Genomic DNA, 14,889 nt, shown 5'->3' with positions numbered 1-14,889 from the left:
CTAGTTTCATGAAAATCTGTTCATGTGTCTATGCCCTAACCTGAACCAGAGCTAGCAACCACATCTTTCAAAACTGAATTAGGCACTTTATTTTTTGCAAGATATTTTCTTGGTTATGTGTATACAACAGCCTAAATTCTAAGAAGCAGATGTTTCTGTGATAAACATTATTTTAAGATATTCTTTATCAAAAACATGGTTGTGAAATTGCTTGAATGCAACATAAAATGTATAAATACATAGACTAAAGTGTGCTGTATTTTGCTGTCATTGAAAATGGATAACATAAGTGCTATAGAGGGATATATACCTGAATCTATAATCAATGACTGCAAGCTGAAATCCAATAGTTATATTGTAGCATTGTTACAGTTACAAATAATTGCCATCGGCAATTAAGCTTTGGCCAGAATGCCTATGCCTTAATATCTTAAAATACTCCTCAAGGTAAATGAACCATGAAAAGTGGCTTAAAGAAAGTAATCATTTTTGGTTAACTCAAAAAACGAATTTAAATAGATTGTCATTTACATTCTCTTTTTTCTTGTTAATTAAAATTTCCCTTCTAACACTAGCTTCAACTTTGAATAGTATTTAAACCTTTCACATAATTTCCAACTTTCAATCACCTCAAAAAAACTTTTAACATAAAACCCAAGAAATATACAGAACTACATATTGTTTTGGTATTTATTCCACTGCATGAGCATAAAAACAAATTGTGGCATGACTTCAGATTGTGAAAAGGAATGGGGCTTTGAGACTGCCCAGAGCTTAAGAAGACTGTCAAGAAGCTTATTTAAATATCTGCGGCCATGGTTTACATTAATTCAAGCTATTCATTCATGAAGGAATTGAACAAGGGGAAACTGACAGGATGATTAGAAAAAGACCAAAATGATAGAGACACAGGTTTGGAAACCAAGTGACAAAAAGAAAAAAAACCCCTCAAAGGTGTGTGACTACAAAGGTGACAACTCTTCAGGAGTGATAAGGAACAAATAAGATCAGAAAAAAAAAGGGCAGGGTTACAAGAAAATGGTTCAAAGTAGAAGCAAGATATTGTGAGACTACTACAGTGCAAACATAAGCAAATGTTATCAATTCGGTCTCTATAGCCACAATATTGGGTGTTCAAAAATGTGAACTTAAGCTTGGAAATTTTAGAGTAAATAACTTGGCGATGCAACTTAATTGTTCCCTCAACATAATTTTTCTTATCTGTGGCTGCCCAAGTGCAGATGAAAGTTAGAAAATCCTTTCACTGTCCAAATGAAAATCCTAACTGTACCATCTGACAAGTTATCAGACATGGCTACGTCACTGGAAACTCCTGTGGTTAGACTAGTCTTTGAATTGAATGATCAACCAATGACTCGAGCCTCTTATGTAATTATTCACACAAGTGTCAAGTTCAGTTGGTCTACCACCACTATCAAAGTTAGCCATGATTGCAAACTCATACCTGTGCAAACTACATTAATCTGAAAAGAGTCCAGTCCAACTCTATCTAAATTACACTCTAATATCTTTAACTGAAAAAAAATGCTTCATGCTATGTAACTTTAAAAAATAAAGCTACATCTGGCCTACGTATGTCTGATGAGAACTACATCATTCAGATCAAGAGCAAGAAACTTATGGGGTATTGATACTGGATTGCTCAATGAAGCAAGAGGATGGTGGAAGAGAATTAACTATCCATGGAATTACGGGGAGAGTGAAAAGTACCTGATTTACAGAGAAATTAGCAAATGAAATGGGCAAGCAATTATTGACAACCCAATGATGGTAAATCATAACTTTCAGATTGTCCTCAATGTTAGTTAATATATATTTTCTTAATATGAATTGCAGGCATGTAATCACAATCAGATTCTCATCGTTGATTATATAATTGATTCAATATGCTGTGTCGTATATTCCTATACTTTCAAAATAATATGTAGGGATTTTCTTTCAATATGTACTATAAAAAGGACAAAGCTGCATAAATGTGAAACAGATTTGCTGAATGTTACTCTGAACTATCCTCTAGAAGTAGCTATTTTGTTGATATAATTTAAAAATTTGCAATTCTGAGCCATTTCAAAACTTTTACCAACAGATGGCTGGGGGAATTCAGACAGCCCCAGTCTGAATCCCAGTTTTGATTATTATTAAGAATGAATTGTCCTCAGTGGGCTAGTTAAGCTACAGCTTGCTTTGACTGCTCGAGTCGGATCTGTACAGGAAAGCAAAGAAAACAAGTGCAGTCAGTGTATATCATTTTATGCCCTTTGTTGGCTGATGATTGAGAGGCAGAATTAACACCTGTAAAGAAGTTCATTCAGCAGTTGTTTCCACCCTCCCAACTAACGGGGGTGGGAGATTGGTGAAATCAGACTGGGTTTGGAATAAATAATAAAAGGAACATGTGTAATTCTAGAAAAGCATAACTTCACTGAAGAATGATGAAAATCACGAAAAGGCAGCGATTTTGTAAAGAAAGCATGTTTATTTTGAGTATATGAAGAAAAAAATGATTGAAAGTCAATAAAGTGTCTATACATACAATTCCAAAATACTGTATTAAGAAAATTAAATAATGCCGAAATGTGGGAAATTTTGTAACAAAAGGTGACTAAAAACAAGCATAAAGCATGCAGTTTTGAGGTTAACATATTATAATGGCACATTTGAAGATTTAAAAAAATTGTCTGGCAAAGGCAACTGTTACACTTAATTAACAAGAAACAATTTACTAACCCTTAGCTGCCAACACTGTAACTGGAGAAAAAAAATTAGTATTTAGCGCAATCACTCTTTTAATCTCATACTAAGCCTCAAACTGGTGCAATCCCAGCATCACGGAGAAGAACCCTACTCACGGGAATGGGAGGGGGGGGGGGTAAATAGAAGACAATCTAGATTCCAATCACTTCTTACACCAAGCAACCTATTTCTCACCATTTCCATCAACCAAAACATCTTTGCCATGGGTCAGGTGCAAGATTTGGCTATTTAAGGAGTCAATTTCTTAGAACCAAGGCTGCTCTAATTGTGTTCAATTGGCCATTTAGCAAAATTTGGGCAAGTGTTTTTTGATGCACAAAGTACCTTTAAGGCAATAGAGTTGCTCACTACAATTTCCTTTTCAAACTTCTCAGTGTGGTTCTGAAAGCTGTTCTGTCATAGAGCATAAAGCACCTCTCCCAGTATTTGAAATAAAGTTAATTTAGTTCTGTTAATCTGTCATATATTTTCACACCACGGGAATAATTCAAAGATAATATTCCACATGAGTGTGCAAATTAGAAAACTTAATTGGTGCAAAGTGCCAATCAATGCAAATTTAGCTTTTAAGCAGAAATTTGCTTTGACAAATCGCGTATGTTCACACTCCCTAACTGTCTCCTCTGAATTTTGAAAAACGGTAGGAAAAGTAGCAGAGCTGCATGTACAAGATGCCTGCAAACAGATTTTGCAGTTTGCCATTATATTGCAAACAGCGACTTTAACCATGGCACAAATGTCCTTGGTTTCTACCGCCAGCATCATTTAAATTAGACCCACAATTTTCAACCTGATTTAAAAGATTTATCCAGGGAGTACACTGAGTCTTAAACCAGAAATTATAAATTTTTGGAAATAAAAAAAGGATAGTTTAGAAAAATGTGTGCTTTGTAACAACCAAAACATATTTATTTGTATTGAATGAGAGACAATGCGCTGTGTGGCCCCTGTGCTGCTTTTATTGAACTGGGCAGTCTTGATGAAGGGAAATATAGGTGGAGGGGGGCATATGATTTCAACTAGTTATGGTGCATCAGTCTGACCAGGTAATTTGATTTGATTTGGAAATTTATTAGCCATCTGAATTTTCAAAGCAGCCAAACTGTTTATAGTGTACGTTCAACTTAGTCACCCTGTGACATACTCATTGCTACATCACGATTAAAAATCTTTCAACACCAGGCAAATTGGATCTGAATGAATTCTGTCAGCTCAAGTGGAGTTGGAGCATTCGGAGGAAAAGGTCTGCTATAAAAAGTTAGATCTGTTCCATTAAATTTCAATTGTATGTCACACGCAGGAATTGATGTTTGGACTTTATTTTTGATTTAATTACCAATAGTTGTGAAATCTCTTTGTAACAAACCTTTGCTGCAGGTTAACTGTTCTGTGCTGATTTTATCTAATAATCAATTGATAAAAACTTGCAACAGCATAATGTATGAGCAAATGAATAAGTTAGGACCATAATTTGTTCCTATCGACTGAGCTGCACACTGCTGCCCTCAGCAGGTCAACTCCAGGTTAATACAATGCCATTGGCATGTAACACAGTCTTGACTGACTCAGAGCTGGTACCGAATAGTTCTAAGCAATGTTGTCTAGTTCAACTTAAGCTTCTGGAATATGACTTACAATTGGTCTTTATTAAAAATGAATCATTAACACAATAGTTTTGAACTATTTTAAACTTTCTGAATTTCTGTCACTCAATGTTCCAAGTTTTTGCAACTCAAAGTCTTTCTGAGCCACAAGAATAATGGGTTTCTCTCATCATGCCGGGCTGAGACAAGGACCATTTCATTAGCTTTCAACTCTTTGAAATCTAGGTGTACTACCATTGAAACAGAACCACATGGAACTATCATCTGATGCTTGGTTCTGCTTTTAACCTTTTCATTCATTTTGTATTTTATGTTCATTCTGGTGGGAGATCCCCTGTATTGGCCTGTTGTCTACATGGAAGGCAGTAATTTATTCAATAACTTCAAAAAGCAATTAGTGGCTTCTTAGTCCACACATCTGAGATTGGTATTAATGGCAGACTTATAGCTAGATCTTGGAACAATACATTCTGGGCCAGGAATCAGAGCAGCCATTTATTTTGTTTCTCTTTGCTAAATAGAATTCAGCCATTGGTGAGATTCATTGTGTTGACCCCATATTTGGAAACAAAAAAATAGCCAGATCATACACCTTTATGGCGGTCATGTTAATTCAAATAAGATACTAAAAAGAGTGCTTTAGGTGTTGATACTATATGATGCTTTCTTGTGCTATTTACAAATTACTCTTTTGTAAAATGCAGATTAATAAGTTCTGTTTTAGTCCATGATGCCAGTGGTAGTTCAAGCTACTCAGTGCGGCTCGTAGAGCTCTGTATACTGCTTCTATAGCAACTTAGAATTTTGTGCAGCAGTCTTCTCGACTCTTAAACTTCAAAACAGCAAAGTTATATGTGGTAGCCATCATGTAGATGAGCTGGTAGAAGGAAACAGAACAAAGTGATAAGACAATGCCCACCAACACCGGCAATCCCAGGCACAACACTGCAAATCCACATAAACTCCTCACAAAGTTTGACAGGAAAAGAAAATCCATTCATTTTGGCAGAAATTACTACAAACGATATTGTCTTTCAATTAATATAACAACATTTTTAAACTGTGCAGTGCAAGCCCCTAACCCCAAAACAGCTTTTACTATAAAGCAGTGCAAACTATTCATCAGCAGGCACAAGTGAAAGTCAGTCAATATATATTAATCAGTTTGATCGGTCACAGTGACAACACTGCAAGCACATCTATCTAATTGTTCTTATAGTCCTGACATCCTGATAAGAGTCCCCCAAGTAAGATCAATGTGTAAAGTAAATATAACTTCCCTAGTTAAATGAATCTGGAAAATAAATGATGGACTAACTGCAGCTCCAGAACAGAGGATCCTCGATTCAAGACACCAAATTCAACTCTCATTCTCCACTGATATTCATTTGTGCTGAAAATGGGTCATCTTGGCAGTGGGTCAGAATGTGAGAGAAAAAGGTACATGTCGAGTGTTCCCCAGTGGTCTCTTTTCAGAATGCTCCAAAGCACCCTCAACAGGGTCAAAGGACCAGAAAAACCAAACAGTAAAACGGGAAAATAAGAATACTAGTCTTGTATATTTAAAATGGAACACCAGTAAAACGTGGGAACAAGATAACTGGTCTGATCTGGTTTTTTCCTTCTGGGAAGGAGCAAGAGTAGTACAGATTGATCAGCTCAACCAAGTTGGAAAAGAAATGGTGTCAGCAAAGCTAGCAAAATTAACATCAAATATTCAGTGGTTGAAGGTCATCCTATGGTTACAGACAACCTGATAGAAAACCAAAACAGTGCAGTTTGCCCTTTCCTCATTCAGTACACCCCCTCGCTTTTTCCCCTCCTCATCACACATGATCATGAGGAAATCATCAGTCCTGCTCCATGAGGTAACCCCAGTGCTGTAGGTGCTTATCTTTACATTTACCGGAGCGTTCCTTTAATTTTTGTTCACTGTGTAACTACCCTTTTGCCCAGTGTTTGTAGTGAATGTGTTGTGTTATATATTCCTTTTTCAAAAAGATGCAATAAGGTTCAGACCAAACTGAATATTATATTCTAATAGTTACGAAGTTAGTGATCATTATCCTTCATTCACAGTGTTTAAAAATAATAGACCAATATACTGTATCTAACTTTCAAATTCTAATAGTGTAATGAAACAACTGAGCTCTTCCTGGTGCAGCTACTCTGATTTTCTTTTCATTTTAACAACATTTCTTAAAAATAACTGGCATTCCATCACCTCTTTATCTTCCTGTTTCCCATCATAATTCTTTATGTTGTGTACCCAATTATATATCTCAACCTAATTTTACTTCCAAAATGGATGGGTTGAATATTCTGCAGCTAGAGGAAGGCAGAAAAGGCTGAGTCTATTGGGTAAATGCTTTACAGCGTTGCTTGTGGGCCTGGACAATGTGAGTTACTGTGTTCCCCCCACTGGCAAAGCAAATCTGTCTTAAACACCATGTATCAAACCGCCCCATGATTTTCCAACTGCTCTCCACTTTGTGTGCGCAGTCTACTGATGCAGGCTGTCCCACCCAAGAGCCAGCCAGTCTCGCCACCATTAGTTCAGCTGAACATCCGAGTAACCCATATTTTCAGATTTCCCAGCCGATACATCTTCCACCGCACCTCTCTGCGCATATCATAGCCATTAAGTCCATGATACAGAATGTGGAAAAGTTGAAATTGTGTAACTCTGAATGAGTGGGAAGTATTCAAGTGCAAGGTTGAGAATGTGAGAGAGGGGAGGAAGGGTGAATTTCCTCTCCAAGTAGATTTCCTGGCCCATCAGAGGAAGTATTTGAGACAAAGATTGTGAAATGGTGTGAAAGAAGTTGGTAGTGAATGTGAGCGCGCGTGCACGCATGCACACACACACACACAAGGACAAGTGTAAATATGAGAGGATGTGAATTTGATAGCAGGCAAAGAAGACTGAACATGGGATTATGTTCAGTAAGAATGTGAATATGACAGAATGCAAGGAAGATTGTGAATAAAGGTATGCAGGAGGATTGTAACTGCAGTTGTATGTCCAACATGGCACCATTTTGTTTACACATTTCTCAATTACGCCCAAACTCTAAAAATAATTGCCCACTCCTTCAGGGCTGTCCCTGCAGAGGTTCCCAAACATCTTGAGCAGGTCCAGTGTATGTGTAGTGTTTAAGTCATCAAATTCATTTTTCCTCCCCTCCTTGAGTCAAGAGTATTCTGCACAGATCCTCAACAGAGCACAGTTTACTAATGAAAGGACCGGGGAGGGCAGGGGAACACCATTACTGCAAGGAAGGACCCGTGCAGTGAACATCACATCAAAGCACTTCCAGAATGTTATGGCAGATCTTATGGTAAAAGGTATTTCAGACTACTGGCCTGCCCCAACACAGCCCCACCCTTCCCCTACTTGGCCATCTGTCCCAGGCTGTTCAGTTGCTCCCATTAACACATTCTGCTACCTCACCTTTTGCCGCTATTAGCACTCTTCACCCCTTAATGTCTTACATCTCGGGCAAGTTTATCCATATCTCCTTTGTCCCCGACTATTCCTGTTCTTCTATTCTGCCTCGCCCCCTTTCCAATTTTATAATTCCGTACATTTCTACCTTGCTTCAGATCTGTAGAAGGATCATTTAGACCCAAAACGTTAACTCTGTTTCTATTCTCAGATGCTGCCAAACCTGCTGAGTTTATCTGGCATTTTCTGTTTTTATTTATGGTAACAGGGTTGATTTTTAAGAGGCCTAATTTGGAACATGTTAAGCAGACTTTAAAACAGAAATTAATTTAAGAATGTTCAGCCTAAATAGATTGCACCCCACTCACCAGTGCAATAACAGTAACACCAGCTCCAGCACAAGCCACGATGAACAGATGATAGGACAAATCAAACTGCAAAAAAAAAGAAAAAAGTTAACCACATCTCCAGCTACATTTTGGACTATTGCAAAGATCATGGAATAGAATAATAGGATCCCTACCGTGCAGAAAGAGGCCATTCGGCCCATCGGGTCTGCATCGACAACAATCCTACCCAAGCCCTTTTCCCGTAACCTCACGTATTTACCCTGCTAATCCCTCTAACCTAAGCATCCCAGGACACTAGGGGGCAATTTAGCATGGCCAATTCACCTAACCCACACATTTTTGGACTGTGGGAGGAAACCAGAGCACCCGGAGGAAACAGATGCAGACACAGGAAGAATGTGCAAACTCCATACAGATAGTAACCCAAGCCAGGAATCGAACCCAGGTCCCTGGCGCTGTGAGGCAACAGTGCTAATCACTATGCCATCCTGCCACCCAAGATCTCCAATTTCTTACAATATAATTTAGGAGCAGCATTTAAATTGGCAAATAAGTTGCTGATATTGTCTGGCCATATCTTTTTACTGCACAATGTCTCTCGCATGCACAAACATACTTTATGTTCTCTGGTTAGGTTACCTCGGATGTGTTGCAGACAGCAGCTAACACTGAGCCACAGGCTTTTCCAGGTGAGGCATTCCAGGGGATAATACCTGACAAAATAATGAAAGCAAAAGTCAAGTTACTAGTACCCTAACATTTAAAATCTGCTGATTATCAAACTGCCTACTTGTTTATGGAAAGATGGTAAATTTAAAAAATCTGCCAAATAAAGAACATTGGGTTGTTGGGCCATGATATTAAAAGTATAAAGTTTCATCTGTGATGTTAAATTTCGGTCTTGCCCTTTGTTCTATCAGATTGTAAGTTCAGCAGAAGGCATGTGGAAACTTCAGCACAGTATTTTTCTGAGTGCTTTACAAAACACCTTAATTCTTAAGCAGCATGCACTTCAAGCTGCACTAGAATCATACAATCTCTACAGTGCAGAAAGGCCATTTGGCTCACCTGACTCTGAGCGAACATCTTATCCAGGCCCCAGCTCCCCCCACCGCAACCCCCTCCCCTCCCACCCACCCACCCTATCCCCTTAACCCTGAGCATTTACAATGTGAGCATGTGTTCTACATTAGCCAAAGGGTCATAATAAAAGATTGAAATCAGGCTTACCCAAGGCTAATCCAAATGACTGATATTTGAAGAAGTTTTGAAATGTGTCACATAAGATATGTTGCATTGCTCCATGGTAACTGGGTATGTAATTGGATAATGTACCTAGTCCAGTTAAATAAGAAAGTTGGATTTTTTACTCCTATGTAAGCATACCTTTTCAAAAGATTTGGTTTTAGCCTGAGAGGTGATCTTGGACACCAAAAGAATTGTGGGGGCAAGGGGGTGTGGGGTGGTGTGGGGTGGTGTGGGGGGGCGAGGGGGTGTGAGGGCGAGGGGGTGTGAGGGGGAGGGGGTGTGGGGGGCGAGGGGGTGTGGGGGGCGAGGGGGTGTGGGGGGCGAGGGGGTGTGGGGGGCGAGGGGGTGTGGGGGGGCGAGGGGGTGTGGGGGGGCGAGGGGGTGTGGGGGGCGAGGGGGTGTGGGGGGGCGAGGGGGTGTGGGGGGGCGAGGGGGTGTGGGGGGGCGAGGGGGTGTGGGGGGGGGGCGAGGGGGTGTGGGGGGGGGCGAGGGGGTGTGGGGGGGGGGCGAGGGGGTGTGGGGGGGGGGCGAGGGGGTGTGGGGGGGGGGCGAGGGGGTGTGGGGGGGGGCGAGGGGGTGTGGGGGGGGGGCGAGGGGGTGTGGGGGGGGGGCGAGGGGGTGTGGGGGGGGGGCGAGGGGGTGTGGGGGGGGGGCGAGGGGGTGTGGGGGGGGGCGAGGGGGTGTGGGGGGGGGGCGAGGGGGTGTGGGGGGGGCGAGGGGGTGTGGGGGGGCGAGGGGGTGTGGGGGGGCGAGGGGGTGTGGGGGGGGCGAGGGGGTGTGGGGGGGGGTGTGGGGGGGTGGGGGGGCGAGGGGGTGTGGGGGGGGGTGGGGGGGGAGGGGGTGTGGGGGGGGGAGGGGGTGTGGGGGGGGAGGGGGTGTGGGGGGGGGGGAGGGGGTGGGGGGGGGGGAGGGGGTGTGGGGGGGGCGAGGGGGTGTGGGGGGGGCGAGGGGGTGTGGGGGGGGGGGCGAGGGGGTGTGGGGGGGGGGCGAGGGGGTGTGGGGGGGGGGGCGAGGGGGTGTGGGGGGGGGGGGCGAGGGGGTGTGGGGGGGGGGGCGAGGGGGTGTGGGGGGGGGGGGGCGAGGGGGTGTGGGGGGGGGGGGGCGAGGGGGTGTGGGGGGGGGGGGGGGGCGAGGGGGTGGGGGGGGGGGGCGAGGGGGTGTGGGGGGGGGGCGAGGGGGTGTGGGGGGGGGGGCGAGGGGGTGTGGGGGGGGGGCGAGGGGGTGTGGGGGGGGGGGCGAGGGGGTGGGGGGGGGGGGCGAGGGGGTGGGGGGGGGGGGCGAGGGGGTGGGGGGTGGGGGGGGGGGGCGAGGGGGGGGGGGCGAGGGGGTGTGGGGGGGGCGAGGGGGTGTGGGGGGGGGGCGAGGGGGTGTGGGGGGGGGCGAGGGGGTGTGGGGGGGGGGCGAGGGGGTGTGGGTGGGGGGGGGGCGAGGGGGTGTGGGGGGGGGCGAGGGGGTGTGGGGGGGGGCGAGGGGGTGTGGGGGGGGGCGAGGGGGTGTGGGGGGGGGCGAGGGGGTGTGGGTGGGGGTGTGGGGGGGGGCGAGGGGGTGTGGGTGGGGGTGTGGGTGGGGGTGTGGGTGGGGGTGTGGGTGGGGGTGTGGGTGGGGGTGTGGGGGGGTGTGGGTGGGGGGGTGTGGGTGGGGGTGTGGGGGGGTGTGTGGGGGGGTGTGTGGGGGGGTGTGTGGGGGGTGTGTGGGGGGGTGTGGGTGGGGGTGTGGGGGGGTGTGGGGGGGTGTGGGGGGGTGTGGGTGGGGGTGTGGGGGGGTGTGGGTGGGGGGTGTGGGGGGGTGTGGGGTGGGGGTGTGGGGGGGTGTGGGGGGGTGTGGGTGGGGGGTGTGGGGGGTGTGGGTGGGGGTGTGGGTGGGGGTGTGGGGGGGTGTGGGGGGGTGTGGGTGGGGGGTGTGGGGAGGTGTGGGTGGGGGGTGTGGGGGGGTGTGGGTGGGGGGTGTGGGGGGGTGTGGGTGGGGGTGTGGGGGGGTGTGGGTGGGGGGTGTGGGGGGGTGTGGGTGGGGGCGAGGGGGGTGTGGGGGGGGCGAGGGGGTGTGGGTGGGGGGTGTGGGGGGGTGTGGGGGGGGGCGAGGGGGTGTGGGGGGGGCGAGGGGGTGTGGGGGGGGGGCGAGGGGGTGTGGGGGGGGCGAGGGGGTGTGGGGGGGGGCGAGGGGGTGTGGGGGGGGCGAGGGGGTGTGGGGGGGGCGAGGGGGTGTGGGGGGGGCGAGGGGGTGTGGGGGGGGGCGAGGGGGTGTGGGGGGGGGCGAGGGGGTGTGGGGGGGGCGAGGGGGTGTGGGGGGGGGCGAGGGGGTGTGGGGGGGGGCGAGGGGGTGTGGGGGGGGGCGAGGGGGTGTGGGGGGGGGCGAGGGGGTGTGGGGGGGGGCGAGGGGGTGTGGGGGGGGCGAGGGGTTGTGGGGGGGGCGAGGGGGTGTGGGGGGGGGCGAGGGGTTGTGGGGGGGGCGAGGGGGTGTGGGGGGGGGCGAGGGGGTGTGGGGGGGGGCGAGGGGGTGTGGGGGGGGGCGAGGGGGTGTGGGGGGGGGCGAGGGGGTGTGGGGGGGGGGCGAGGGGGTGTGGGGGGGGGGGCGAGGGGGTGTGGGTGGGGGGGGGGCGAGGGGGTGTGGGTGGGGGGGGGGCGAGGGGGTGTGGGTGGGGGGGGGTGTGGGTGGGGGGGGGGCGAGGGGGTGTGGGTGGGGGGGGGGCGAGGGGGTGTGGGGGGGGCGAGGGGGTGTGGGGGGGGGCGAGGGGGTGTGGGGGGGGGCGAGGGGGTGTGGGTGGGGGGGGGGCGAAGGGGTGTGGGTGGGGGGGGGGCGAGGGGGTGTGGGTGGGGGGGGGGCGAGGGGGTGTGGGGGGGGGCGAGGGGGTGTGGGTGGGGGTGTGGGGGGGGTGTGGGGGGGGGGGTGTGGGGGGGGGCGAGGGGGTGTGGGTGGGGGTGTGGGTGGGGGTGTGGGTGTGGGTGTGGGGGGGTGTGGGGGGGTGTGGGTGTGGGGGGGTGTGGGGGGGTGTGTGGGGGGGTGTGTGGGGGGGTGTGTGGGGGGGTGTGTGGGGGGTGTGGGGGTGTGGGGGGTGTGGGGGGGTGTGGGTGGGGGGTGTGGGGGGTGTGGGGGGGTGTGGGGGGGTGTGGGTGGGGGGTGTGGGGGGGTGTGGGTGGGGGGTGTGGGGGGGTGTGGTGGGGTGTGGGTGTGGGGGGTGTGGGTGGGGGGTGTGGGGGGGTGTGGGGGGGGTGTGGGGGGTGTGGGGGGTGTGTGGGGGGTGTGCGGGGGCGAGGGGGTGTGGGGGGGCGAGGGGGTGTGGGGGGCGAGGGGGTGTGGGGGGGCGAGGGGGTGTGGGGGGGTGTGGTGGGGCGAGGGGGTGTGGGGGGCCGGGGGGGGTGTTGGGGTGGGGGGTGTGGGGGGGCGAGGGGGTGTGGGGGGGCGAGGGGGTGTGGGGGACGAGGGGGTGTGGGGGGCGAGGGGGTGTGGGGGGCCGGGGGGGGGTGTTGGGGGGTGTTGGGGTGGGGGGGCGTGGGGGGGGGGACATGGGGGGAGAGGGGGTGTGGGGGGGGGGACATGGGGGGAGAGGGGGTGTGGGGGGAGAGGGGGTGTGGGGGGGGGACATGGGGGGAGAGGGGGTGTGGGGGGGGGACATGGGGGGAGAGGGGGTGTGGGGGGGGGACATGGGGGGAGAGGGGGTATGGGGGGAGAGGGGGTGTGGGGGGGAGGGGAGGGTGTGGGGGGGGGAGGGGAGGGTGTGGGGGGGGGCGGATGTGGTGGGGCGAGGGCGGGTGTGGGGGGGGCGAGGGCGGGTGTGGGGGGGCGAGGGCGGGTGTGGGGGGGGCGAGGGCGGGTGTGGGGGGGCGAGGGCGGGTGTGGGGCGGGGCGAGGGCGGGTGTGGGGCGAGGGCGGGTGTGGGGTGGGGCGAGGGCGGGTGTGGGGGGGGGCGAGGGCGGGTGTGGGGGGGGGCGAGGGCGGGTGTGGGGGGGCGAGGGCGGGTGTGGGGGGGGCGAGGGCGGGTGTGGGGGGGGCGAGGGCGGGTGTGGGGGGGGGCGAGGGCGGGTGTGGGGGGGGGCGAGGGCGGGTGTGGGGGGGGGCGAGGGCGGGTGTGGGGGGGGCGAGGGCGGGTGTGGGGGGGGCGAGGGCGGGTGTGGGGCGGGGCGAGGGCGGGTGTGGGGCGAGGGCGGGTGTGGGGCGAGGGCGGGTGTGGGGGGGGCGAGGGCGGGTGTGGGGGGGCGAGGGCGGGTGTGGGGGGGGCGAGGGCGGGTGTGGGGGGGGCGAGGGCGGGTGTGGGGGGGCGAGGGCGGGTGTGGGGGGGGCGAGGGCGGGTGTGGGGGGGGCGAGGGCGGGTGTGGGGGGGGCGAGGGCGGGTGTGGGGGGGGCGAGGGCGGGTGTGGGGGAGGCGAGGGCGGGTGTGGGGGAGGCGAGGGCGGGTGTGGGGGAGGCGAGGGCGGGTGTGGGGGAGGCGAGGGCGGGTGTGGGGGAGGCGAGGGCGGGTGTGGGGGAGGCGAGGGCGGGTGTGGGGGAGGCGAGGGCGGGTGTGGGGGAGGCGAGGGCGGGTGTGGGGGGGCGAGGGCGGGTGTGGGGGGGGCGAGGGCGGGTGTGGGGGGGGCGAGGGCGGGTGTGAGGGGGCAAGGGGTGGCGGCGGGCGGGTGAGGGGTGGCGGCGGGCGGGTGAGGGGTGGCGGCGGGCGGGTGAGGGGGCGCGGGGGTGGAGTGGGTGGGGGCGGGGGGTGTGGTGGGGGCTGGGGGGCGGGCGGGGTGGCGGGCGTTGGGGACGGGGGGTGTTCCTAATTGTCTACTTTAAAAATACTTCGAAGAATTTTGGGCTGCACGGTAGCACAGTGGTTAGCACTGCTGCTTCACAGTTCCAGGGACCTGGGTTCGATTCCCGGCTTGGGTCACTGTCTCTGTGGAGTTTGCACATTCTCCCCGTGTCTGCGTGGGTTTCCTCCGGGTGCTCCAGTTTCCCCCCATAGTCCAAAGATGTGTGGGTTAGGTTGATTGGCCAATAATAAATAAAATATTGTGGATAAAGAAAAATCTTTTGTGTGGAAGAACATAAAGAGAACCGGAGGACATCATTCGAGGCTAAAGAAGCCACGAGTTAATCTTAACAGGAAATTGTCTCATCGTTCTCCTCCCGGCTGCTGAAACTTTATCAACTTCAGTTTGTTCACGACAACACTTCCCTTTCTGTTTCCACCAGGTCATAGACCAACAGGTTTATTTGAAATCACAAGCTTTCGGAGCACCACTCCTTCGTCAGGTGAAGTCTGACTTATTCTTACTGACTTAGTTTGTCTCCCTATTCCCCTGTGTTATGCACTTTAACACTTTCCATGATCTAAAACTTCCTCCAGCCCATTATCCTCTCCCGAATGCTCAACTCCTCTGGTGTCGGCTGATGGTGCATTCCCCATGCTCCCTCCACCCGCCACCCCCCCCCCCGCCCCGCCCCCCACCAACACGGTAGTTTGATTGGCCATGCTAAATTCACCCTAGTGTTA

At 52.1% G+C, this 14,889-nt stretch overlaps 1 protein-coding gene across 3 annotated transcripts in view; it reads right to left on the bottom strand.

Moving 5' to 3' along the window:
* Nucleotides 1-14,889, bottom strand: part of gpm6bb (glycoprotein M6Bb) — a 216,488-nt gene that overhangs the window by 2,406 nt on the left and 199,193 nt on the right. For 2 of the 3 annotated variants that reach the window (XM_078232415.1, XM_078232417.1), the window contains 2 exons: nucleotides 8,817-8,890; nucleotides 8,196-8,261 (listed from right to left, as the gene is read on the bottom strand). In XM_078232415.1, coding sequence (XP_078088541.1) covers nucleotides 8,196-8,261; nucleotides 8,817-8,890 — 140 coding nt within the window. Of the gene's footprint in view, nucleotides 1-2,481; nucleotides 5,257-8,195; nucleotides 8,262-8,816; nucleotides 8,891-14,889 lie in introns of those variants that run through there. The other variant, XM_078232416.1, reaches the window with a different exon arrangement.

This window comes from Mustelus asterias, chromosome 17 (assembly GCF_964213995.1).
Source record: "Mustelus asterias chromosome 17, sMusAst1.hap1.1, whole genome shotgun sequence".
NCBI lineage: Eukaryota > Metazoa > Chordata > Chondrichthyes > Carcharhiniformes > Triakidae > Mustelus > Mustelus asterias.
The sequence above is the reverse complement of the archived record's forward strand: the minus strand, read 5'-3'. Positions and strand labels throughout refer to the sequence as shown.